At 52.3% G+C, this 25932-nt stretch overlaps 1 protein-coding gene across 1 annotated transcript in view; it reads right to left on the bottom strand.

The window, feature by feature from the left end:
* DHRS3 (dehydrogenase/reductase 3) overlaps positions 1-25630 on the bottom strand; it is a 50295-nt gene extending 24665 nt beyond the window's left edge. Inside the window, exon 1 of the mRNA XM_005690659.3 lies at positions 24426-25630. Coding sequence (XP_005690716.1) covers positions 24426-24620 — 195 coding nt within the window. The 5' untranslated portion in view covers positions 24621-25630. The remainder of the gene's footprint in view (positions 1-24425) is intronic.

Below are 25932 nucleotides of genomic sequence, written 5' to 3'. Positions count from 1 at the left end.
ACTCACCAGAAGGGCACCTGCATTACAGGTGATGAACGCACACTGACACATTATTATCACCCAAAGTCCATAGATTACGTTAAGGTTCACTCTTGCTGTTTATTTTCTGAATTTTGGCAAATATATAATGATATGTATCCACCACTGTAGTATCAAAGACTGTAGCTTTGCTGCCCTAAAAATCCTCCAGGATTTCCTATCTTTCCCCCCAACCTCTGGCACCACTGATCTTTTTACTGTTTCTACAGTTTGGCCTTTTTCAGAATGGTATATTGTTAGAATCATCTAGGATGTAGCCCTTTCAGACTTGCCTCTTTCACTCAGTAATATGCACTTGTGGTTCCTCCATGTCTTTTCACAGCTTGATGGTTTATTTCTTTTTGATGGTTCATTTCTTTTCAGCACTGAATAATATGCCACTGTCTGAAGGCCCCCAGTTTATTTACTCATTCACCTACTGAAGGACTTCTTGGTTGCAAGGTTTGGCAATTAGGAATAAAGCTGCTATAAATATCCCTTGTGTATGTCCCCACTTTTTTAACTTCCCAGATGTCTTCTTTCTCAGTCCCTGAGACACATGATGTATGCCTCCACGGTGAAGGCCTCATGTCCCTGAGGACAGAGGGCAGCCTTGTCAAAACCTAACAAGGCAACCTGCCAAGAGCTACAGCTCAGAAACCAGGTGTGACAACTCAGTTAAGTCCCATCTCATCCCTGAGTGTAATTCTTGTTAACCTTTCTGGTTCTGAGACCACTGGGAAAATCTTCCAGGGAAACCCTCTCCAGACTGACTCTATGGGAAAGCTGAATAACATCTCACTTACAGCCAGAAACCCAAGGGCTGCGCCTCCCCACTGTCTGCCCTCAGCCCACACGTGGCAAAACATAGAGAGGGTGGGGAAACTCAGGCCAGAGTCACTGGTGGAAGCCCCATGACCATTGTCCCAGTTCCTCCACTTGGACTTCCTGATGGTGAATGCCAGGTGACCTTAGGGGTGCTGCCAAGAAGGGGAAAAGAGGGGCAGCATTTGCAGACCACTCTCCAACCCAGTGTATGTCTTCAGTATTACCATCCTGAGAAATGGGGCCATATTTTCAGTGCTCAGGCAAGGGCAAGCCTGCCCTTGCAGGCTGTGCCACCAGAAGTTTCAAGGCAACACTTGAGCCTGAAATCTGGAGCTCTTTCACTACTCCCAGTCTTGCCTCATTCACTCATTTGTTCTTTCACTCACTCATTCGAGGCATAGTTATTGGATTCCAGGAGGCTCCGGGGAACAGTAGGAAAGAAATTCATCCCACTCTCTTGGTGTTTGCTTTCAGGTGTGTATGGGGAACAAGGGGACCAAGAGACAATCAGTGATAGACCATATAATATATAAAGGTGGCCAAAAGTGAAGGAAAGGAACAGGAAGCTTTGTAGGGGGGCTGGATAGAGCGATCATGCAGCGGGAATAGTATTTAGCCAGGGATGGGGACAGGGAGGGGCTTCCCCGGTGGCTCAGTGGTAAAGAACCTGCCTGCCAATGCAGGAGACATAAGAGACATGGGTCTAATTCCTGGGTACAGAAGATACATGGCAACCCACTCCCGTATTGCCCGGATTATCCCATGGACAGAGGAGTCTAGCAGGCTACAGTCCATAGGGTCTCAAAAGAGTCGGACACAACTGAAAGTAACTTAGCATGCATGCAGGTATGGGGACAGGGAGAGCCTGTCTGATAAGCTAACATCTGGGCAGAGACTTAAGGGAAGTGAATGAGAAGGCCATGCAGGTATCGGGGGAAGGAGCATTCCAGGCAGAGGGAAAAGCCAGTGCAAAGGCCCTGGGGTAGGAATAAGCTTGGTGTGTTCAAGGGACAGCAAGGAGGCCAAGTGGAAGAGCTGAGTGGGAGACATGAGGCTGCGGCTTCCCAGCGAGGTGGTAAGTCCTTCAGAGGGTTGTGCACAGAAAATGGACAGCTCCACCTGGACTCTGGAACAAGTTTCCAGTGCAGTACTGGGGGTTTGGAATGGGATCCAGAACCAGGGCAGTGACCACAGCCAGGAGATGGATGGAGGGAACAGGGCGGGGCCGGGGTGGGGGCTGCTTAGGTGAAGGTGATGGAGGAGGAGGATTCAGCAAGACTGCAGGTTTGGGCTGCCAGGAGAAGAGGGGTACCCAGAGGACCCTAAAGGGTTTGACTTGAAAAAATGGAAGGGCAGTGTTGCCATGAATTGAGACCCCAGGCCTCCCTCTCCTGGGAAGGCCGGCTTTGGCAAGTCCCAGGTTCGGAGGAGGAAGAGAAAGATCCCCAGGTTCCTTCCGCTTCCAAAACACCCAGCTTAAGCAGGGGGAGGAGAGGGCGGTGACGGAGGAAACAGTTCCAGGTGGCCAGGCTCCTCAGGAAGAGGGTGCCTGGGGGGAGGGGGGCACACAGTCCAGCTACCCACCTAGCGTGCCCGGGTAAACACGCCAGTTTCCAATAACAAAGTGGTGGGCCACCCCAGCCCGCTCCGCGCAAAGGGAGGCGGTCCGTGCTCACATGATGGAGTGAGGGGGTGGCAGGAGGAGCCGCCCGGGGTGGGGTGGGGGGGGGAAACCTCAACGAATCTGGCAGGAGGCTCCAGGAAGTCCTTCTGAAAGTGGGCCCCGAGCCGGGCAGAGGGTGGGGCCGGCGGGGTCCCGCGAGGGGGTTGGGTGGGGCTGGGCTGGAGTGCCCCTAGGTGGGGATCGGGCTGGGCTCCCAGCACGCGGACGGGGAAGGGGTGGAAAGGGGAAGGGAAGGGGCTGGGAGGTAGATGGGGAGGGTGTGGGGCGGGGCTGCGTCCCGGAGGTGCCGGGGTGAGGAGGGGCTTCGCAGGTGGGGGCTCGGGAGGGTTAGAAGGGGCGTCGCGTTAGAATGGGGTTGGGGATACAGAAGGGGAAGGGGCAGGGACAGTGGGGAAGAGAGTGGGGTTGGGGTCGCGGAGTGGATGGGGAGGGGGCGGGCGGGAGTCGGGACGTGGACGGGATGGGGCCAGGGCGGAGGGGGAGGGGCCAGGTTGGGGTCGCACGCGGTGGGGGCGGGGTAGGGAATAGGTCCCCTCCCGCTCCAGGGACCGCCCGCGCTTCCTCCCTCCGGCAGAGCGGTAAACAAACGCCGTGATGTCACCCGCGCCGCTGACCTGCGGCTGAACCCGGAGCTGTAAATGAGATGCAAGGTGCCAGCAGCCTCCGGGCCGCGCGGCCTGCGAGCCACACACGCTCCTCCGCGCCGGCCCGAGGTTCCCCCAGCTGCACACACGGACAGGATGCTGCAAACGCCACCAGACATTGCAACACGCAGCCAGTCTGCTGGCCGCGGCGTGAACCTTCCCGCCGCCTCCTCCGCCGCCCCCCGGCAGGCACCGGCCCAGCTGGAGCGCGGCCTCCCTCCTCCGGAGCACGCCTGGGGGCTGGCAGCTTCCACTCTTGTGGGGTCAGCTCTCCGCTAGGCACCCCATCGTCTGCCTCCCCAGGGGGCTTCCAGACCCGAGAGCTGAGCCTCTGGGGTCAACTTTGGGCTTTCTGCCCAACAGGTCGGGAAGTGCTTGCCTTTGCAAGCTCTCTGGGAAGCTCATTCCTTTTCTGCGAGGCCGGAGGCGCTGGAGGCCCCTTTTCCAGATGGAAGCCCATGCCCAAGTGTCCCCTGGCTGCCCACCAGCTTCTCCCTCACTCCACAGGGCAGGGGGCCACCCTTTCTTCCAGAGAGCTCCCCCAGAGCGGCCCTGGACTGCCTACCCTTGGCAGCCCCCTGCCTCTGAACTGCCCTTGGGAATGGAAATCCGCCTGGCTGGGGCCAGGAAGGCCAGTACTCTGTTCTGGAGTTGATTTGCTGTGTGACTTTGGAATGAGTCACTTGGCATCTCTGGGCTTCACCAGATCCCACTGGGGAAGTGGGGAGGTTTGAAACGGCCTCCCCTCTGCTAGTGTGCGGAAGGTCAAAAGTGCAAGAAACCCTCACCAGGCTGCCAGGGCTGGTGAGAAGCCTCAGGTGCAGGGGCCTGGCCTGTTGAGAAGGTAGAGCTGCTCAGAGGGGCCAGCCCTCCCTGCTCCCAAACCCAGGCTTCCGCCTTCATTGTGAGAAGCTGGGGCTGTGGGACATACTGGTAAAGTTTCCAGGGCCCAAGGAGCCTGCACACTGGCTCCCCTACATGGACCCCACTAACTCAAGTCCTTTAAGAAGCTGGGAGAACCTAAAATGAGCATAGGTCTTTCAAAAGCACCCCAAGAACCCAGCTCCTAATGCCAGAGCCCATTCTAGCTTCTCTTTTACTGAAGTTAATATTTGGGCTTCCCTGGTGGCTCAGCTGGTAAAGAATCCACCTGCAATGTGGGAGACCTGGGTTCGATCCCTGTGTTGGGAAGATCCTCTGGAGAAGGGAATGGCTACTCACTCCAGTATTCTGGTCTGGAGAATTCCATGGACTTAATATTAATAGCTAAATCCCTGTCTCTCGCATCACCCTGTTTTGTCTTTCCAGCATTTCGTCACTATCTGAAAGTTTATTTGCTTGCTTGCTTCGTCTGTCCCTCTCCCTCAGTGCACACTCTACAGTGTAGGCTCACCATGCACTCCCCCGCCCCTGGCTTGGTCATCAGGTGCCTGGTGAATATGTGAGTGAATCAATGAAATCATCTTGCCTCACGTGTGATATGGGCACTGACATCCCTGGAGGGGACCTTGGGAGGAATAACATTGACAGCCCAGGAGGTATGGCTATCATGAGGACCAATCACACCACTTGTTGGGCCTGAGTGAAAAAGGAAAGTGTGTGGCTGTCAGGTGAAAAAATTATTGAGAATTTCAAGATGGTGACAGCAGGGCGCTGACAAGTGCAGGGCCCTTGTGAGCCAGGGGTCATGTGTGACAGCTAGGGTCACACACCCAGGAAGCCAAAAGGGTGTTCATACATAGAGAGCACTCAGAAGCAATGCCCAAGGCAGGGAGTGGGGAGGTGGGGGGACCGAATGCCAAGTCTTGGGCTTTCCACACCTTCCCTGGGCTGTAGGAAACTCAATCCAATAGAGTTTCTCCTTGTTGCAGAATGGATGACACCTCCCACACAGACAGCTGACAACAGCTAACTAATTGAGGGTCGTCTGTGCTCCCAATGGACGCGTGCAAAAAGCAAAAGCAGGCAATACGGAGGCAGGTAGGATTTAGGGGCAATGGTAAGCATGTAACGGTCATTGCCTTGGTTAGCATTTAGTCAGGAGCTTCTCTAAAGTGCTACAGTGAGGCCCACAATCCAAAAAGCTCTAAAATCCTTTATCCCCACTTAATTAGACCCATACATTTAGGCAAGTCCACAAAGAGCCGTGGACCTGAGCTGCTGGCCCACTTTAGAGATAAAGCACCAAGGTCCTGGCAATATCAAGGGCATGGCCAGGAAATGGCTGAGCTGGGACCCTGGCATCACTTCTGGGAGCTGCTGGCGAAGGTGAGAATACAGCTGTTGTTTGGGGTAGAGAATGACGGCCTTTTTATGGGGGCAACTCTTTCAGCATCCCCTTTCTGACCCCAACCTGAAGCCTAGAGGCCCTTCAGCTGGTGTGTTCCAGGGAAGCCTCCAGCTAATTAAGCATTATTTATGGACTGGCCTCCTGAAGACAAGCTTTAAATTACTTGCAGGCCGTGCCAAGGTAACTGTCTATCCTACCGGCTATTAATTAGGAATCAGTTTAATCTCTGCTGGACGAAGGTCAAACACTATGGAGTTGACCCGGCTGGCTGGCGTCGCACTATCAGGCTGAGGATCTGGGCCTGGAGGGCTGGGGGACTCAGGGGAAGTGGCAGGACATTGCAACGGGAAATGACCTGGTCAGCACATCCTGCAAAGGCCAGGATGCTGAGAGCAAAGCCACGTGGGCCTCGGCCCAGGAAGCCAGGCAAGGTGGGGTTTCCCTTTAGCACCAGCCCTGTAGAAAGTGGATTTCAGTGGTCCTCAGAGAGTGCCCCAGCCCTCCAACAGCAGAGAATTCTGCTGGAAATTCAGGCTTCCCTCACCTGCCTGGTCATGCAACCTGTAGAAACCCTTCTGTAGCTCCCTAATACTCTTCTGGGGCTTCCTAGGTGGCTCGTTGGTAAAGAATCCACCTGCAAGGCAGGAGATATGGATTTGACCCCTGGGTCGGAAAGATCCCCTGGAGAAGGAAATGGCAACCCACTCCAATATTCTGGCCTGGAAAATCCCATGGACACGGGCTACCATCCACGGGGTTGCAAAAGAGTCAGACATGACTTAGCAACTAAACAACAACAGTACTCTTCTAATCAAGTCCCGATTCTAGCCCATGGCCACCAGGCTCTATGAGCTCTGCCAGGCCAGACTCTCTAATTTCCCACTTTCCAGACATGCTCATCCCCTCGGCCTGGAATGTTCGCCTTCCATGGCCTCCAGCTCAGTCTTGATGCCTCACCTTAGACCCTGATCCTAGCCATTGCCAGCCTTCCTTCCCCAGAAGCCAGATCGCCTGGATACAGATCTCATGACTGTGTGTGTGCTGTTAAGCAAGTATTTAACCTCTGTGAGCCTTTGTTTTCTCATTTTCAAAATAGGGACACAGGACTTCCCTGGTGGTCCAGTGACTAAGACTCCACGCTCCCGATGCAGGGGGCCTGGGTTCCACCTCTGGTCAGGGAACTAGATCCCACTTGCCGCAAGTAAGAGTTTTTACGCCACAACTGAAGACCTCGAGTGCTGCAACGAAGACCTGGCACAGCCAAATAAATAAATATTTTTTTTAATTAAAAAAAATAAAATAGGGACATAGTTCCTCCCTCATTGAGTTGTTCTGAGGAGCAAATCAGATTGTTCCTATAAACAACTTAATGTGTTGTTGTTGTTTAGTTGCTAAGTTATGTTCAACTCTTTGCCACCCCATGGACTGTAGCCCCGCCAGGCTCCTCTGTCCATGGGATTTCCCAGGCAAGAATATTGGAGTGAGTTGTAGTTTCTTTCTCCAGGGAATCTTCCCAATCTAGTGATCGAACCTGTGTCTCTTGCATCGGCCAGTGGGTTCTTTACCGTCTGAGCCACCAGGGAAGCTCCACTTAGTGTGTAGGAAGAGTTTTACTAACAATGGCAAAGACTGATTGGAAACCCCTCCCTTTGCTCAGAGCTGCATCCCACTGCATCCAAGCGTCTGCCATGCCTCAGTGTCACTGAGAGCCACGGGTCCGTTCTCCCAGCTAGCCAGAAGAGGGACCTGTGCTTTTCCCCTGCGATGCCTACCCGGTCCCTGTGACCTAGGAGAGCCCCCTGCACACCCTTCCCCGCTGTCAGATCTACCCCCATAAGAAGCCTTCCAGGATGACCCCCAGTTTTCTTTTCTGTGGAGCAGCTGCCAACCCAGCGTGGGGTCAGTTCAGATCCCCTGTTGCCGTTTTGTTCTCCAAGGACAAATCCCACAAATGACTCTACTTCCCTAGCCACACTGCCAGCCTCTCTGTGTGCCTGGTGAGGTTGGATGGCACCTGGGAAAGAAGTTTGCATTCAGCAGGTATTCAGGGCATATCCAGCCAGTGTTTTCTGAGCCCCTGGCTGGCAACAGTCCCCTGGGAGGTTGGGACTAGCACTGTCATATAATAGATGAGAAAACCGGGGCTCAGAGAGTGTGGGAAGCAGAATAATGGCTTCCTCCAGAATGTCCAAGGCTTCCCAGGTGGCTCAGTGGTAAAGAATCTGTCTGCCAATGCAGGTGACGCAGGAGATGCAAGTTCAATCCCTGGGTTGGGAAGATGCCCTTGGAGGAGAAAATGGCAACCCATGCCAGTATTCTTCCCTGGGAAATTCCATGGACAGAGAAGCCTGGTGGGCTAGTCCATAGGGTTGCAAAATAGTTGGACATGACTGAGCAACTGAGCACACCAGGATTTGTTTTTTAGTCACTCAATTGTGTCTGAAACTCTTTGGGATCCCATGAACTGTAGCCTGTCAGGCTCTTCTGTCCATGGAATTCTCCAAGCAAGAATACTAGAATGGGTTGCTGTTTCCTTCTCCATGGGATCTTCCCGACCCAGGGGTCGAACCCACATTTCCTGCATTGGCAGTGGATTCTTTTACCATTGAGCCACCAGGGAAGCCCTGAGTATACCAGGATGCCTATATCCTAAACCCCAGCACTTGGGACTATGTTAACTTACACAGGAAAGGGAGATTTAAGGTTGCAGATGGAATTAAATATGCTAATCAACTGACTTTAAAATAGAAAAACTGTCCTGGATTATCCAGGTGAGCTCAGTGTAATAACAAGGGGCCTGAGAAGTGGCAGAAGGACAGAAGAGAGAGGGAGATGTGACCACGGAAGCCGGGTGAGGGTGATGCAATCTTGACAGCTTTGAAGGTGGAGGAAGGGGCAATGAGCCAAGGAATGTGGGCAGCTTCTAGAAGCTGGAAGATGCGAGAACATGGATTCTTCACTCCAGCCTCCAGAAGGCACATAACCCTGACACCTTGATTTTAGCCCATGAGACCACTGTTGGACTCCTGACCTCCAAAACCGCCAGAGAATGAACGTGATTTTTAAGCCGCTGAGTGTATGGTGTGTTTAGCACAGCTGCAGGAAGCTCAGGCAGAGAGGTGGAGAGCCGGAGAGCTGGGTCTGAAACTGGAGTTTGTCTCCAAAGTCTGTGGGCTTCCAGTGGCACAGCAGCCCCTCCCTCGTGCTAACCTGTCAGCATCACTTAAAACAAACCCTCTATTGGACTTCCCTGGTGGCTGGGAAATCCCATGGGCAGAGAAGCCTGGTGGGCTAGTCCACTGGGTGGTAAAAGAGTTGGACACGACTGGTGGCTCAGTGGTCAAGAATCTGCCTTGCAGTGCAGGGGACATGGGTTCAGTCCCTGTTCTGGGAAGATTCTACATGCAGCTGCGACTAAGAGCCAATACAGCTAAATAAATAAATATTTTAAAAAACAACAGCAACAACAACCCTCTGTCATAAAGATATGCCCCAGAGGCTTTTGCAGAGGGTGCACAGGAGGGGTTGCAAGGAACAGTCAAACAGGAGCCACAGCCTCATCTTCATGACCAGGACTTTTCATACAGTATCTCATTGAAATCTCCTTTTATAGATGAAGAAACTGAGGCTCAGAGAGGTCTAATAACTTGTCTAGGGCCACTCAGCAAGTGAGTGAAAGAGCATGCATATGAATTTTGGTTTGTTGACTCCTGAGCTCAAAATCTGAATCACAACTGTATACCAGCTCCTTAAAAAAGAAATAAAGCTAAACTTAGGTGCACACACATGTGTGCTCATGCACACATACACACATACCTGCCAACCTGAAGGCTCAAGAGGCGGCCCCCAAACCAGCACAGCCAGTCAGGAGGAGGAGAGGGCACAAGCGGTTCTCAGCCCACACTGCCCTGTGCCCCTGGCAGGAGGACCCCCACTGCCTCGCTGTGGGTTCACCAGAGAAGTGGCCTGGGGAGGTGAGGCAAGGCTGCCCCTTCTGCCAAGTGAGACATGAGGACATGGCATGTGGGAGTCGAGGGTGGCCTGACTCCACGTGGGTGTGTCTGGCAGGACTGCCTGCCTGCAGGAAGGTCACACTGCCCTTTGTGGTCATGCTGGCTCCAGCCCCAGCTCCCCATGATGACCTGGGATGGGGCCTGAGAGAGCTCAGGGCATGCTGGACTGGCCAGCTGAGCTTGACTGTGTCCCCCGGCCCCTGGGAGAGATCTAAAGGCACCCGGAGACTCCTTCCAACCTTGGAAGGACTCTGCATCAGAGAGCTGGCTTCTCACACCCAGGGCAGTATGAATAGTAACACTGACCTAGCAACCTGCTGGACCACTGTAAGTGACTGCTCAGAAGGCTTCTTTGAGGTACAAACTCCCTGAGAGCAGACAGGTTTCAGCTCAAGCCAAAAAAGTCTGTCCTGCCTTTTTTGTTGGTCAGTGTCAGTAAATGACCTGATAAGGCCTGCAGGACTGGTGGCTCAGTGGTAAAGAATCTGCCTGCAGTTCAGGGACACAGGTGACTCGGGCTCAGTCCCTGGGTCTGGAAGATCCCCTGGAGGAGGAAATGGCAACCCACTCCAGTATTCTTGCCTGGAGAATTCCATGGACAGAGGAGCCAGGTGGGCGACAGTCCATGGGATCACACAGAGTTGGACATGACTGAAAGACTTAGCATGTGTGTCAGTAAATGACCTGATAAGGTCTGCAGGACTAGACCTGGGAGGACTGGCTAAGAGATGCCTGGAGCTCCTGGACGTTTGCGCCTGAGATGAAAAATTGAATTGGTTCCTCCTTAAGAAGGAATACTAGACATCCACTCCTGATCCCCTTGTTCCTGGTAACAGCAGCCCCATGTCCCCCACAGAAGTCCATCTCCGCACTTACATGCTGTGGCTTGGCTGTTCCTCTAGTTCAGAGTCAGGCCTGAGACCCACAGCTGGCCAACCAGTGATTACACCATTGCCAGTGTCTGCTTCAGCCCAATCCAGCCATAATCAGAGAGACTCAACTCCTGGAGCCTGGAAAAGTTGGGAGGAAGATACTGATCTGCCTGCTCCACTGGGAGCTGAGGGGGTTTAAGGCAGCAAGGGGCAGATGTGAGCAGTCCCAGGGTGGGGAGGGCCTGCCTAAGGCAAGACTGGTCTGGACAACACTGTTTGATCTCCGGGAGCCAGGCTTGTGCTCATGTCCTTTAGACACATTTAAACTCCCAGCAGCTAAAAGCACACATTGCATGGACTCTGCTCAGGGCTCTCAATGTGATCTGTTCTGTAAAATGATTAACTGAGAGGCCACAAAACTCACTGGCTCAAGAGCAGACGCCCAGAGTTCAAATCCCACTTGGTCTGTCACAAGCTGTGTGATCCTGCTCTGGACCCTCAGAATCTGGACTAGTGAAAAAGATGATAGGGCTTCCCTGTTGGTATAGTGGTTAAGAATCCACCTGCCAACACAGGGGACATGGGTTCGATCCCTGGTCTGGGAAGATTCCACATGCCTTGGCACAACTAAGTCTGGTGCACCACAACCGCTGAGCTCTAGAGCCTACGGGCTGCAGCTACTGAAGCCCGCATGCCCTGAAGTCCGTGCTCTGTAACAAGAGAAGCCCCTGCTCATGGCAACTAGGGAAAGCCTGTCTGCAGTAACGAAGACCCAGTGCGGCCATAAATAAATAAAAACAAGGGGGATACCAATTGAAAAAAGAAGACAGCACTGCCTACACTAGAGTTCACTGTGAGCAATAAATGACTTTATTACGTGTCAGGTGCTGGCACAGAGTAGGTATTCAGTAGACACGGATTCCTACTAGCTATGATGGATCAGTCATGCCTTCACTCAAGCAACAAAGGTTTATTAAGTGCCTACTGAGTCCCAGATACTGCCGGGTGCTCAGGACACTCAGGGAGTAAGAGGACACGTCCCCAGCCTCCCAAGGATCTCACAGCCTTTTGGAGAAGATACATGGCAACAAGCAGCCACAAGCAGCCACAATCATGGGGAGTTGCCATGGCAACTCATGACTTTGGCCTCACCGCAGCCCAACCCTGACCAATTGAGCTACTTGGACGCAGAGGTGAAGATGACTAATGGGGAAGCTGGGTGGCTGTCTGCGGAGTGGGCAGCCAGGACCAGAGCAGAGGCCCGGCCTTTGACCAGCCTCTGTGCCTGGACTGGAGAGGGGCCTGCATTGGACCAGCCCTTGAACATGAGGAAAGGGGCTTCTAGTATGAGGGACAATGCCAGGCCCTGAGCCCTCCCTAGGGAAGAGTGATTCATTCTTACGGACTTCTAGAAAGGGTCAAGAGCTAAAATTCCCAAGGGCTTCTGTGACAGGAGCAAATTTCTCCCTTTCCTGCAGACTCCCAGAACCAGGGTGAGTCTGGCCAGTGGGCTCTTTGTGACCAGCAGAGCACTTGGGCCAACAAGCCAGGGCTGGGGAAGTCCACTTTCTCTCCGCCCCCACGCCAACCAGAAGGAGCCATCATTTCTTGCAAAACCTCTGGTGCTGAACTAGGAGGTTTACATATATTATTTCACGGAATCTTCATACTTTCATTTTTCAGATGGGGGAAGCCCAGAGAGATGGTTATTGCCCAAGGTCACACAGTAGGTTGCTGGGAGGCTTCCTAGGATTTAAAGGATTAGGAACTGGCTCCCAGAAGCCCTGGCTAGCATCATGAATGGCAAGAGTGCTCTGGCCAGTGGGCTGGTCTCCACCACTTGAAAGACCTCAGCAGCCGTGACACTCCAGGGCCAGTCCTTGGCTTTGGGGCTGGAGTGGCCAAGTCGCATTCCCCCAGGCTGGGAGCTGCATGTGGGCTGGGTTCCCTTCGGAGGCTGGCTCAGTCCTGGTGGAGTAATTAGGGCTTCTAGCTCCTGGGTTGCTTAATGGTGGCATGGGGGGCCTGGTTGAGGGCTGAGCAGGGCCTGGGGTTCCATGTGCCTGGGCAAGAAGAGGGAGCCCTCCCTTGAGGGGCAAAGGCACAAGCTAGAAAGAGCATGCTTCTTCACCTTGGAGTAAAGAACCAAAAGTTGAGGACCCAGTGAGATGACACATGGCAGATTCCCATTATACTGGAGTGGGTAGCTGTTCCCTACTCCAGGGGATCTTCCCAACCCAGGGATTGAACCCAGGTCTCCCACATTGCGGGTGGATTCTTTACCATCTGAGCCACCAGGGAAGCCCAAGAATACTGGAGTGGGTAGCCTATCCCTTCTCTAGCCAATCTTCCCGACTCAGGAATTGAACTGGGGTCTCCTGCATAGCAGGCAGATTCTTCACCAGCTGAGCTGCCAGTGAAGCTCCAAGTAAGGAGCAGCTAAGAGAAAAGACCCTGATGCTTGGAAAGATTGAAGGCAAAAGGAGAAGGGAGAGGCAGAGGATGAGATGATTAGATAGCATCACCGACTCAATGGACATGAATCTGAGCAAACCTCGGGAAATAGTGAAGGACAGGGGAGCCTGGGGTGCTGTAGTCCATGGGGGCGCAAAGAGTCAGGCAGGGCTTAATGACTGAACAAGAGAAGTGTGTCCTAAGTAACTTCCTGGAATAGTTCCTTTCAAGCCTATGGTTTCCTTCTAAGTAATGGCATCCTTTCAAAATACACACAAAAACCTCACACAGAATTCTAAGCTACAAGACCTAAGTGAAGCTGAGTGAGTTAAATGGAGATGAGGACCCCTGGGAACCCCATCTGCTCCACCTCCCATGGAGCCCCACCTTCTTGGAACCCCTTGTGTGCTTTGGAACCCAGTTTGAAAACTCGGTCCTAAAACCTCAGCTGGTGTTGGGGTCTGCCTTGAAGCTACTGGGGTTCAAACAGCCCAGAGCTCTGTAGAAGACAGAAATGCAGACAGGTATCTGTAAGCACTTCCCAGGAGTATGTTTCAATGTGGACAAAATAATCAGATGGTTCATTGCTCAAAGCACTTTCTTAGCCCCTTCCTTGAAAGGCTACTGAAAAGGGGTTTCAAGATCGATTTCCCCAAAACAGGATGTGGCCAACAGAGTCAGGAAAGCTTGAGCCCAGTGACCTTTGCCAGGCTGACTCTTGTTGGCATTAAGTATTACCAGGCCACAAATCTGTATTGTCCACTCTGGCGTGACCTTGGCTTTGGGTCTCAGTACTCCAGAGTCTCTTGCCTCTGATATAGGCTTCAGTTCTGGCCCTGAATCAGAGCCTCAAGTTGCTGGATGGGTTTTGATTGGATCCAGTCCAGAGCTTCTTAACCTGGTGTCTGGGACAGGCATCAGGGGGACCCAATGATCTCTTAAAAGTATAAAAATCTGTCTCTTTGTGCATTCTTCTTCAGACTGGGTTTATGTTACTTTCTCCAGCTCCTCAAAGGGCTCCACAACCAGCAAAAGATTAAGACTTACTGCAAACCCTTTAGTTTCCACCTCCTTTGAGAAGTCTTCTGAGATTTCCTTAATTTACAGTGATCTTTCCCTTGTCTGAATTATCAAAGCTCAAGGTCACTTGGGAGGATCTAGCTGGGTGACCTCGAGTTTAGATGGAAGGAGCTGGCACTCATTCCTCAAAGTTGGCTTCCAGCTAGAGGTGCCACCCTGGTTGTAAATGAATGAAATACAACCGTGCTGTTTTCTTGCTTATCAGTTACTTGTTCAAAGCAAACTCTGATAACCAAAGACTACCTTAATCCTTTGGCAAGTAACCCACTCATTGTATGCAAATACTGCTGCTCAGTGCTTAAAAAAAATGTTTTGGTGAGGTCAAACTTGAGTACATCCTGTTGACTCCTGGACTGCTCATCAGTTTTCTTTCCAGAACCCTCTGTGCACTAGGTAGTTCCCATTATTAAACAGCTTGTCTCTTGACCTCTCCATAACCCTGACTGGGGTGGGCTGGGCCAGGCTGATAATATTTGACCCAGAGGGAAAGGGCCTAGTGTTGAAGCTAAAATCCTGGGTTTGAAACCTGCCTTAGGCCAATCATCCAGGGCAACTCACTTCACTTGTATCTTAGAAATGGGCTGCTGATGGCCACTGTGGAAAACAGGATGGAGGTTTCCCAAAAAACAAAAAATAGAACTACCCTATCAGCCAGCAATTCCCCTCTTGGGTATATATCTGGGAAAAAAAAAATCAAGGACACTAATTCAAAAAGGAACATGCACCCCAATGTTCATAGCAGTGTTATTTACAATTGCCATGATACAGAAGCAACCTGAGTGTCCATGAACAGATGAGTGGATGAAGATGTGGTGTATATCTATATCCATATCCATATGTACACACACACACACACACACACGCTGGAATATTACTCAGTCATAAAAAGAATGAAATGTTCCCACTTGGAGGGCATTATGCAAAGTCAAACAAGTCAGAGAAAGACGCATACTATATGATATCACTTATATGTGGGATCTGAAGAATACAACAAACCAGTGAATATAACAGCAAAAAGCAGACTCACAGATATAGAGAACAAATGAGTGGTTACCACTGGGCAGGAGTGGCAATATAAGGATGGGGGAGGGGAGGTACAAGCTACTGGGTATATGACAAGCTCAAGAATGTACTGTACAACACGGGGAATACCGCCAACATTTTGCAATAATGGTCAATGGAAATTAACCTTTAAAAAGGACATAAAAATTAAAAAATTATTTTTTAATTGGAAAAAAGAAAAGAAGAAAAGCAATGGGTTGCTGATCACACCTGCCTCTGGGCCTAGATAGGACAATGAATGTGAAAAAGCCCTGTGGAGTCAGTCCTGTAGGCTACCACAGTCACACAGGGTATGGACCAATGTCTCAAGCTGTCTGGGGAGCCCAAGGAAGCCCTCAGCATCCAGTTCGGGTCTAAGTTATGACTGATGGTCAGAATGAAGGATGTGAACACAGGCTTGGCCTGCACCTTCCCTCCTCTTCCTCCTCTTCTCTCTCCAGCATCCTGAAAAACTCCACCAAAGGAATGACCCCATCGCTGAAGGACCCTGCTGAGGTCAGGCTGAGAAGGGCTGTCTTCTTTTAATTTTTGAGCATTGGTTGATTGATGCTGGTGGCCTCTCTTCCTCCTGGCCCCTGACTCTGTCTGGGTCACTGACATCACTCTAGTAACAGTGGTTCACAGAATCAATGGGGTGGAAGGGACCCAGGGGATAGTCCAGAACCCAGCCTCTCTTGATCCAAGAATCCACAGTTCCCTCACTGCAGCCTGCTGACCCCAGAAAAGCTCCAGAGGGCGGGAAGGTGCTCCTGGGCCCCAGCCTCATACGGACCTTCTTCCACCTGGAAGGCGGCCGATACTGTCTCCAGCCCCTGAAGCAGTCAACCAAACGCTTCTGGATTGGCCATCTCACCTAAGTCATGGCTTCTGGTCCTTGTCATCCAGAGCCTGCTCCCTGGGTGCCCCCCAGTTGCTCAAGGACCTTCTCAAAGTGTTGACCGATACTGCCCACAATGTTCCTGGGATCCCTTGACATAGCAGAACTGAAAAGTGTCTCCTTTGCTCAGGGCACCAATACAGTTGCTTTCATTTTCTTTGCAGAGGGGGTTAAACTTCTGTTGCCATTAAAGTCATCTTACCGGAGCTGACTCCCCTTTCCAGAGCATCGGGGACTTTATTGGAGATGATCATCACACACCAGGACGTAAGTGCCGCCAAAGAGAACCTTGTTAACGTGGCTCCCTGTGGCAGCCCTAAGCCCAGCTGCCTAAATCGAGGAATGAATTTGACAGTCACAGCTTCCCCAGAGCCGCGTCACCATTCTTCCCCCCAGGCATCCACAAGCACAGATCACAGCTTGCTGAGCGGGGGTCTCCCCAGAAGACTCTGAGGCCTGGATCCCGGATGACTCGCACCAATCCCTCCAGGGGTACACCAGCTTACCCAGATCTTACTTCAGCCCACACACTTCCATTGGACTAAAGATATCAACAGCAGTGTCTTCTCAAATCCAAGCACCAAGCTGAGAGCAGACTCAAGCTTTAGAATGCCCTCAGAAGGGAGCCAGGCAAGTCTGATCTCATGTACTTAGAGGAGCCCAAGAAGCACCCCAACCCCTCTCCTGCCCTTGGCCTGCCACCTCCCATACCCCCCGCTCCCTCAGTGATCTGGTGAAGACTTAGGTTAGATCCTGTCACTTCAGAAAACTAAGATGATGGCATCTTGTCCCATCACTTCATGGGAAATAGATGGGGAAACAGTGGAAATAGTGTCAGACTTTATTTTTGGGGGCTCCAAAATCACTGCAGATGATGATTGCAGCCATGAAATTAAAAGACGCTTACTCCTTGGAAGGAAAGTTATGACCAACCTAGATAGCATATTAAAAAGCAGAGACATTACTTTGCCAACAAAGGTCCGTCTAGTCAAGGCTATTGTTTTTTCCAGTGGTCATGTATGGATGTGAGTTAGACGGGGAAGAAAGCTGAGCGCCGAAGAATTGATGCTTTTGAACTGTGGTGTTGGAGAAGACTCTTGAGAGTCCTTGGACTGCAAGGAGATCCAACCAGTCCATTCTGAAGGAGATCAGCCCTGGGATTTCTTTGGAAGGAATGATGCTAAAGCTGAAACTCCAGTACTTTGGCCACCTCATGCGAAGAGTTGACTCATTGGAAAAGACTCTGATGCTGGGAGGGATTGGGGGCAGGAGGAGAAGGGGACAACAGAGGATGAGATGGCTGGATGGCATCACCGACTCGATGGATTTGAGTCTGAGTGAACTCCAGGGGTTGGTGATGGACAGGGAGGTCTGGCGTGCTGTAATTCATGGGGTCGCAGAGTCAGACACGACTGAGCGACTGAACTGAACTGAACTGTCACTTCTACTTCCCTTCACAGAACCTGCCAACAGCTTCCAGCTTCACTTGGAGCCAAAGCCAGAGTTGGTTCTAGAGATTGCTGGCCCTACCTGCCCTGCCCTGCTCCCCGTCTCCTGCCCTGCTCCCCCAGTCCGCACCTTCCTGTTCTGCTCCCTGGCCCCCCATTACTCGCCCATCCCCTGCCCCCCACACTGCAGCCCTCGTTACTCACTCTGCTCCAGCCACAATGGCCCCCTCCCAGCTCCCCAAATACCCCAGGTACATTTCTTTGAGCCCCTCTCTCTTCCCTCTACCTGGAATGCTGCTCCCTCCATTCCCGTCAGATTGTCTGTCACTGGACCTCATCTCTTTCCTCCTTACTGTGATGTAACGGGCTGTTTTCTGCATCCTGTTTTCATCTGTCTCCCTCACCAAACTGCCGACTCTACATGGGTGGGGACTGGTGTCTGCTTTGCTCACTGCTGCCGTATCTCTATGCCTAGAACAGTGCCAGGCACACATAGGGTGCACCACAGACTTGTGGAATGAATGAATGAGTTCCCACCAACCATTCATTTGCTAAACTATTCTGGTATTCGGCACTTAAAAAAAATTTTTGTAAACTGTAATTATAATTTTTTTAAAATTATTTTTTGGCTGTGCCGTGTAGCACAGGGGATCTTAGTTCCTAGACCAGGAATTGAACTCGTGGCCCCTGCAGTGGAAGCACGGAGTCTTAATCACCAGACCACCAGGGAAGCCCCCTAACGTTCTCTTTTCGAGAATCCAGAACTTTAATAAGACTTCATGCCTTTTAAGGGACCTCACTCATCTCTTGGCAGATGAGTGTACGTTTGGGAACACTATCAGTACTCTTGCCTGGAAAATCCCATGGACAGAGGAGCCTGGAAGGCTGCAGTCCATGGGGTTGTGAAGAGTCAGACACAACTGAGCGACTTCACTTTCACTTTTCACTTTCATGCCTTGGAGAAAGAAATGGCAACCCACTCCAGTGTTCTTGCCTGGAGGATCCCAGGGAGGGCAGAGCCTGGTGGGCTGCCGTCTATGGGGTCACACAGAGTGGGACCCGACTGAAGCGACTTAGCAGCAGCAGCAGCAGTAGCAGCAGCACCTAAACCGATTTGCTTGTCTCCTTTTCATTTGCCTTCAACTCTTTCCTAACCTTCTTGGTTCATCTGAATAATATGTTTCAAATGTCTCCCTTTCAAGCATCATATATACTTGGTGTATTTTTTAGATTGTGTCTTCTAAAGGGAGCAAGGAGAACATCTCACAACATTCTAGGTAAGGTCGTGCTTCGGCCTGAGGATACAGGAGAACAGGTTGGGTCTGGAACCGTTCGAGCCCAGGTGCCCATAACTGTGTGGGCTCTTGAGAGTGGCAGGTTGGGATGAAGACTCTAGGGACAAGTTGTAGTGAGGACAACAACTGGATCTCTTTCCTTGGGGGAAAAGGATGGCTAATGGCTCCCTTTTCATCAAAATGGCCAAGATAATTTTCTCAAAGTGGTAAGAATCGTTTCTCAGCAAATCACAAGATAAAGATGGGACAGAGAAAGTAACTATTTTGATAAAGAGACTGGAAGGGCTCTGGGTTGGGGATAAACCAATGGCCGAGGCTCTGAAAAGCAGAAAGTTCAGAAGAGCTTGGAGTCTGCCCAAGAATGAGCAGATGCCCAGATAGATGGACGATGGATGTCCTGACCCAGGGTCAGATTTCCAGGTTAGGGAGCACTCTCTGATTTTAGGATATACCCTGCAAGTTCCACTTGACATGTTAATTGGGAAACTCGGGCCCTTCATTCCCTTGGAAGCCACAAGTTGAAAACACTAACATCTCCTTCAAGAACTGAAATAAATCACACAGCCGGCTACCTGGTGGCTGTTAAAGGGGTTTAGAAATGGACGTGAGGCCGTCTACAGACTGAGGGCACATTTTCCAACTCTGAGCTGCTTCTTTTTCATTCCGTGGGGTCTGATGCACAGCACAAAAGGCTCAGATCTGCAGTGATGAGGACAAATGTCTTTTGCAGAGAACTTGGCATGAGGTTGCTTTCCTGGGATGGCTGAGCCATGTGTGTGTTAGTCTCTCAGTCGCGTCTGACTCTTTGTGATCCCATGGACTGTAGCCTGCCAGGCTCCTCTGTCCATGAGCTTTTCCAGGCAAGGATACTGGAGTGGGTTGCCATTTCCTTCTCCAGGGGATCTTCCCAACCCAGGATGGAACCCGGGTCTCCTGCATTGCAGGTGGGTGCTTTACCATCTGAGCTACTAGGGAAGCTACTAACAGGAGCCGTAACAGAATTTTAGAGCATGCCAGGGTCTTAGGGATCATTGCATCCCCTTTCATTTTTACAGGTGTGCCTCTTAGCTGCAGCCTGGAGAAGGAAGTGACTTTTCCAGGGTTGTAGCAAAGTCACGTCTAGAACCCAGGTGAGTCTGGTCACAAGGGGCGTGGTCCCAGATGTGGGCACCTTTGTTCCCAAGGGGAAGTGGGTGGGGCAGTAAAAGGGAGGTGTTTGTCTATTCAGGTGACAGTCCAAATTGTAAAGTCCATTGTTTGAAACCCAAGGACCAGATGCTGCACACTGAAAGAATTTCCTAGATGCCACGGGTAGGACAGGGAGCCTACGTTCCTGCTCTCAGACTGCATCAGATGAGAACCTGGTACTTTTCCTAGAAATTCCTAGCAAAGGCTGCATTCTGGGTGAGAAGGGGGGAAGTAAGCCACTGCTGTTTCCCATGCCACCCCAGCTATGTGCCTTTCATGACACATCAATTGTTTAATGCAGCTACTTTGGCCTGATGACTCTGGGTTCCAAGATTACCTGTCTGGACCCTTCTCTCCTCTTTCTTCTTTTTCCTCTTCTCATCAGTACTGGCCTAACTCAGAGTGTGAGACACAGATTATTCCATCCCCTGATCCCTAGTCCATGCAACATTATTTTCCTTTCTTTCCCTTCTGCCTCCCACCCCCAGCTTCAGCCAGGTGCACAGTCTTTCATCAGTGGTTTCTTGCACGTGGGTTACCCCTCCCCCACCTCTGCTGGCTGAAACTCTTGATGTGCTCTAAGCCTCGCTCAGATGCCACCTTCTTCAGGAAGCCTTCCATGCACTCTTGTTATAGATGAATAGCTCTGGGCTTCTTCTGTGCTGTGCTGAGTTGTGTCTGACTCTTGCGACCCCATGGACTGCAGCCACCAGGCTCCTCTGTCCATGGAATTTCCTAGGCAAGAATACTGGAGTGGGTTGCTATTTCCTCCTCCAGGGCATCTTCCCAACTCAGGGATTGAACCTGCGTCTCCTGCATTGACAGGCAGATTCTTTACCCTGAGCCACCTGGGAAGCCTTCTGTGTAGTGTACCCCACCCCCCAACTTCATGTCTACCCAGGACCTTAGAATGTGATCTCATTTGGAAGTAAAGTCTTCAGAGATGTAATTAGTTTAGGATCCCAAGACAAGGTCATACTGGATTCATGTGGGCCCAAATCCAACCACTGGTGTTCTTATGAGAAGAGAGGACACAAAGACACAGAGAGATAGCAAAGACAGTCACGTGAAGGAGGCAGAGATGGGAGTGATGCTGCCACAAGCCAAGGAATGCCAACCAGGACTCACCAGGAGTGCGGAGGGAGGGGGAGGGAGGAGGAAGAATTCTCCCTGGAGTCTCTGAATGAGGGGGGCCCCACCAACCCCCAGATTTCAGATTTCTACCCTCCAGATTGTGAGAGAATACACTTCTATTGCTGCAAGGCACCAACTTGGTGGTCATTTGTTACGGCAGTTACAGGAAACATACACTATAGCTTGTGCCTTGACAGTAAGCACCTGGCCATGTCTCTGAGCCTTCTTTGCTCTACCCACCCCTCTTCAGGCCCAGCTCTGCACTGAACACTTGACAGACACCTCGGGCAGGTTTGTTGGACTAGGTCTCTCTGAGGTGGTCATCAAGGGGTAGTTCGGCCTGGGCCTGCCCCAGTGCCAGGATGGGGAGGATTTGCTGAATGGATGTGATTCACCAGACTGGGTGAAGGGTCTATTCCTAGTGAGCTGCTTTAAGAAAAAGGCTACAGACCCATGGACCATAAATTCAACAACAAAGCAGGTGCAACTCTGAACCAGTCCTCATACTGGCTCCGCCAAACGGGTCCCGGAGTCCTGGCTCTCTCTTCCATGAAGGGACTGGGTCCCTGCTCAAGGGTTCTGCCATCACGGCCCAGGGCTCTAAACCAGCCACTTGCCTCCTACTGGGCCAGAGGCTGGAATAATCCCTGCAGATACTTCCAAACACACAGTTCACTCCTGTCCTCCAGGGGACTGTTGCTAAAACCAGGTCAAAGCCAAAAACTGGAGGCTAGGTCTACCACTGGCCTACCCAGAGCCTTGGAGGTATAGGGGTGAGCCCAAGCTCTATGAATGCTTTCATGGAAGGAGTTCCAGAAGGACACAGCAAATATAAAGGAGTTGTAATGGGCAATTACCCAGCAAGAATCTTTGCCTTGGAGACCCGGGCCATAACTGGCCCTGCCTGGGTGAACCTTGTACAAGGTGGTTAAGCAGAGATATCTCAAGGTGAAGAACTTTCCAACTTTCGTGCCTTTGGGTCCCTTTAAGAAAAACCCTTATTTGGGTCATCTCTGCAGCCTAAGGGGCACCACCGCCCCAAAATATTACCAAAAATTAGACTCAAGGTTGTTTTTTGGAAACTGGGTTGTTGCACCCCAAAAGTTAACAGACCTTTCTCGGACATGCAAGCAATCTGCAGGCTCTGATTTTCCTCCCTTCTTTCTCTTTAGGGGGGCCTTTCCCCTTGGATCCTGCCTCTACTTCCACCCAGGGGAGGAGGGTCACGTGGGCCATGGAGGAGGCCTGCCTAACATTGCTGCAGGCTGTGGGTGGGCGCCATGCTCCCCAGCTCTCTCCAGCTGCTCCATGACCACCCTGAGCCCACCATCCACTTAACTCTCTCAGCTGTCTCCCCCAAAGTCCCCATTCCACAACACTCAGCCCTGTGTCCCCAAGCCCACTAGCCCCCCACACACTCCCAGCTCTGGGAGTGGTCCCAAGGCCCTTTCACTGGGCCCCAGATGGATTCAGGCAAGAAACCTTGAATCTACGTTCCCAGCCATGACAGCGAGCCTAAGGCTCATTAAAACGCAGCTCCAGTAATTGGTCTGATAATTACAAGTTATAGGGAGGGCTCTTGGTCATTCTGACTGGTCTGAGGACTGAACCCGCGGTAAATGGCACTGCAAGGTTCATAGGGCCCCTGGTTCCTTTTTCTGGTGACCAGATACCAATTAAGACATATCACTCAATGGTCCTGGCTTTATTCTTCAGAAGATACCCATTTCAAATTCAGTGGGGCATGGTTCCCAGTGTATGGTTCCGCTCTGCCCCTCCCCCACCCCAATGCCATACACTTCTTTCAATTTAGGCTTGTTTATAGTCAGTCAAGTTTTTCCAGATTGACTGAAAGAGTTCTTCATATGCCTACTGCAGCCAGTTACAAGAGCAGTGAGAGACCCAGGACTTGGGCCAGCTGGAAGAGCCAGAAGAAAAGTTTCTGTGGGATGCAGACAGCTAGGGAATGACAATCACACGCGATTGTCCCAAACCCTCCAGCTCCCCCTCCCCGCAAGGGCACCCTCATCTGCCACTCCTCCATAACAGAGGTGGGGGTGGGGTGGGGGCATCACTCCTAAGGAAATGAAACTGCTGAGAACAACTTCTGCTTCTCCTTTTTCGGTGTGTCCAAGGGTTAAAAAACACTTCTGAGCTCCTCTTCCAACTGCAAGGTCAAGCAGCTGTCCAACCCACCCAAGGAGAAGCAGGAGCTGGGGGACAGCCGACCCCAGCTAACTTACTCAGCCTTGACAGCCTCCAACCTACAACCACCACCTCCCTTTAAACACCGCCCAGGGAAGGAAGAGTTAATCGGCAATCGGCTTTGGCTGATGGTTCAGGCTCCAAAGTTCAGTCCCAGTCAGAGCCACCCTGGAGGAATTGTAAATCTCAGGGCAGTATTTAACAAAACAAAAGCAACCTGGAATTACATGCAGGTTTGGTTTTCTACAGTACATATTTACTTAATCCCCTAGGTATGTGGCTCCATGTCAGATCAGCTGGCTTTGCCGGCCCTTTCACCCCCCTCGCTCACAGCAGTTTAAATTTCAAACTAATTCCCTGTTTTTGCTCTTCCTCTTCACAGGGCTGGCTGGAGACAGCCCAGCCTGCTGGCCTCAAATCTCTCTCTATTGCTCTAGTCACTGGGTGAGTCAGCCAGGCTTGGGTTGGCGTTGGGTGACAGCTGGCTCAGCCTCCCCACTCTTAGGCACCAGGTCTGGGAAAACTGGAGGAAGAGGTGCTGGAACTACCAAAAAGTTAAAGGCAGGGCTTGAGAGTTGGAAGGGGGGAGGGGTGGCTCACCACAGTGCCACCTCTCCCTCCTCTTAGTGGGAGGGATCCCCTCCCGGGCTGTATTTGGGTGGGGGGGGGGGTGGTATGCGGAGGCAGCACTGAAACGAGAATGGGGACTCTTGATCAGCTGCTGGTTAGCCTGTCCCCTCTCTCTAGATTTCGGAACACCTGGCTTCCGAGTGCCTATCAGGCTAGGCTAGACATCCACCACCGCTTCCCGCTTTTCAAACCACACCGAGTACCCCCTCTTTCCCAGCTTCCAGAGCCGCAGCCGTCCAGGTTGGGGCTGGGAAGCGGGTTGCCAAGGAAAATACGAAGCGCCAGCTAGCAGGCGGCTCCCCGCTCTACCCAGGAGCGCACACACCCTGCCTTACCAGGGTGGCGGCAAAGAGGGAAAGCGAGGGGAGGAAAAAACGCAACACCTTCCTTTGGGAGGGAGGAATGTGGGAAATGGGTGGGTCTGCTAAGTTTCGAGGTGGGGGTGAATAGCCAGCCACAGATCCCAAAGGAGAGGGGCAGCTCCGGACCTGCCAAAAAAGACAGACAGTCGGCTGCCCGGGAAATGTACAAGGTGAAACTAACTAGCTCAGCACTCGCGGGTGGCGCAGAGAAGTAGGGTGGCCGGCGACTTTCAGACCCTGGGCGCGGGTTCCGGCAGCGGCAGCAGGTGGGCGCACCCCCTGTCCCCTGGGCTCCCCTCGCCTCCAGCCCCCACCACTCTGGATTCGCGGGGCCCCGGTACCTTTCTGGCGCCGCGCTCCGCGAACTCGCGAGCTAGCTGGCGCCCGATGCCTCTCCCGCCGCCGGTGATGAGGACGTTCTCCCGGGACAGGTCCCGCAGCTTGGCGGGCAGCAGGAGTCCGACCGCAGCCTTCACCACCAGATAGATCATCTGCAGAGGGAACACCACCAGCGCGCCCAGCCGTTTCCACACCATCCTCCGCTCCGCGGAGCCGGGCGGCGGGGGCCAAACTCCCCGGACCGAACAAAACAGGACTTAAAAAAGAAAACACCCCCAAACAGTAATAAACCGAATAAGGGGGCAGAGAGGCGTCCCACCTGGCCACTCTTGAAATCACCTCTTCCCAAATGCAAAGCAAGTACCCGGTGAGAAAAAGAGGGGGGAGAGAGAAAAAAAAAAAGATAAATCCTCCGGAGGAGAAAAAGCGTCTCCGAAGGTTGGGACAGTAAGAGGGGTGGAGGGGAAGCCAGAGGTGGAAAGTTCTAACAAGAACTTTCTTGCCCCGGCAGCCAGCCGTTTCGGCTGGGGAATTCTCAGGTAATGTTTACAGGCTGACAGAGGAGTTTAGGCAGGGGAAGGAAAAAAAAAAAAAAAGAGGCACCAACCACACGCGTGCACCCTGCTACAGTCCCGCGGTTTCAAAGTGCAAGATAAAAACAAACAAACAAACAAAAAAAAAACACGTTTCCAAATTGTAGCGCCCCCCAACCCCTTTTCCAGGAAAAAAAAAAAAGAAAGTAGGGGGGAAAAGTGCTTGGAGCTCCCAATTTCAGCCCGCGAAAGTCTCCAGACTCATTGCTATTCTTGGGCTCAGGAAATTGCTTAAACGCGATCTGATTGCCAGCAACGTGCAGGAGAAGTGGGGGGTCCGGGTGTCAGTTTCTTTCCGTGCATGGCTCGCCCTCGCGCGCGCCCGCTCTCTCCGGCTCCCTCCCTCCCTCTCTCTTCCAGCGGAGGCTGGGAGTTGCCGCTCGATCCGGCTCCCTCTCTCTCCCCTGTTAGCATTTATTGCCTTCTTTTTGTCCTTTCCAACTTGGAGAGGGCCCGGGTGCGGAGCGCGAGTGGATCGGACGACTGAGTCTACGCCGCCTTATCCGTTCGCTCCTGGGACAGCCGCGGCTCAGAACGAGAGGGCGGCCCTTTCCCCCCCCCCCCCTTTTTTTTTATAATACCCCATTAAGTCTGATTGACAGTTAAAGTTGTGCTGAGGCTTCGCTATGGTTCCTCTGAGTGGCTGCCGCGGGCTCCCCTCCCCCTGCGCGGTGGCGGGGTGCGCGCCCGGGCGCGCACACGGGCTCGCAGAGACTCCGCTCTCCCCAGGCCGGCTCCCCTAGCTGCAAGCAGGGGCTTGCCGGCTGTGTCCCTGAGGGCTCGCCACAGTAACTCGCACACGCTGGAACCGACTCCAGCGAACCGGCTCCCTCCTCGAGGTATGCCTTCTGGCCTGGGGCTCGGTCTGCCTGAGCAGGGAAGCCTGCAGGCCAGGTGACCTCCGGTGTGTGCCTGC

This window comes from Capra hircus, chromosome 16, assembly GCF_001704415.2.
Source record: "Capra hircus breed San Clemente chromosome 16, ASM170441v1, whole genome shotgun sequence".
Lineage (NCBI taxonomy): Eukaryota > Metazoa > Chordata > Mammalia > Artiodactyla > Bovidae > Capra > Capra hircus.
This window is presented reverse-complemented; position numbering and strand designations above follow the sequence as displayed.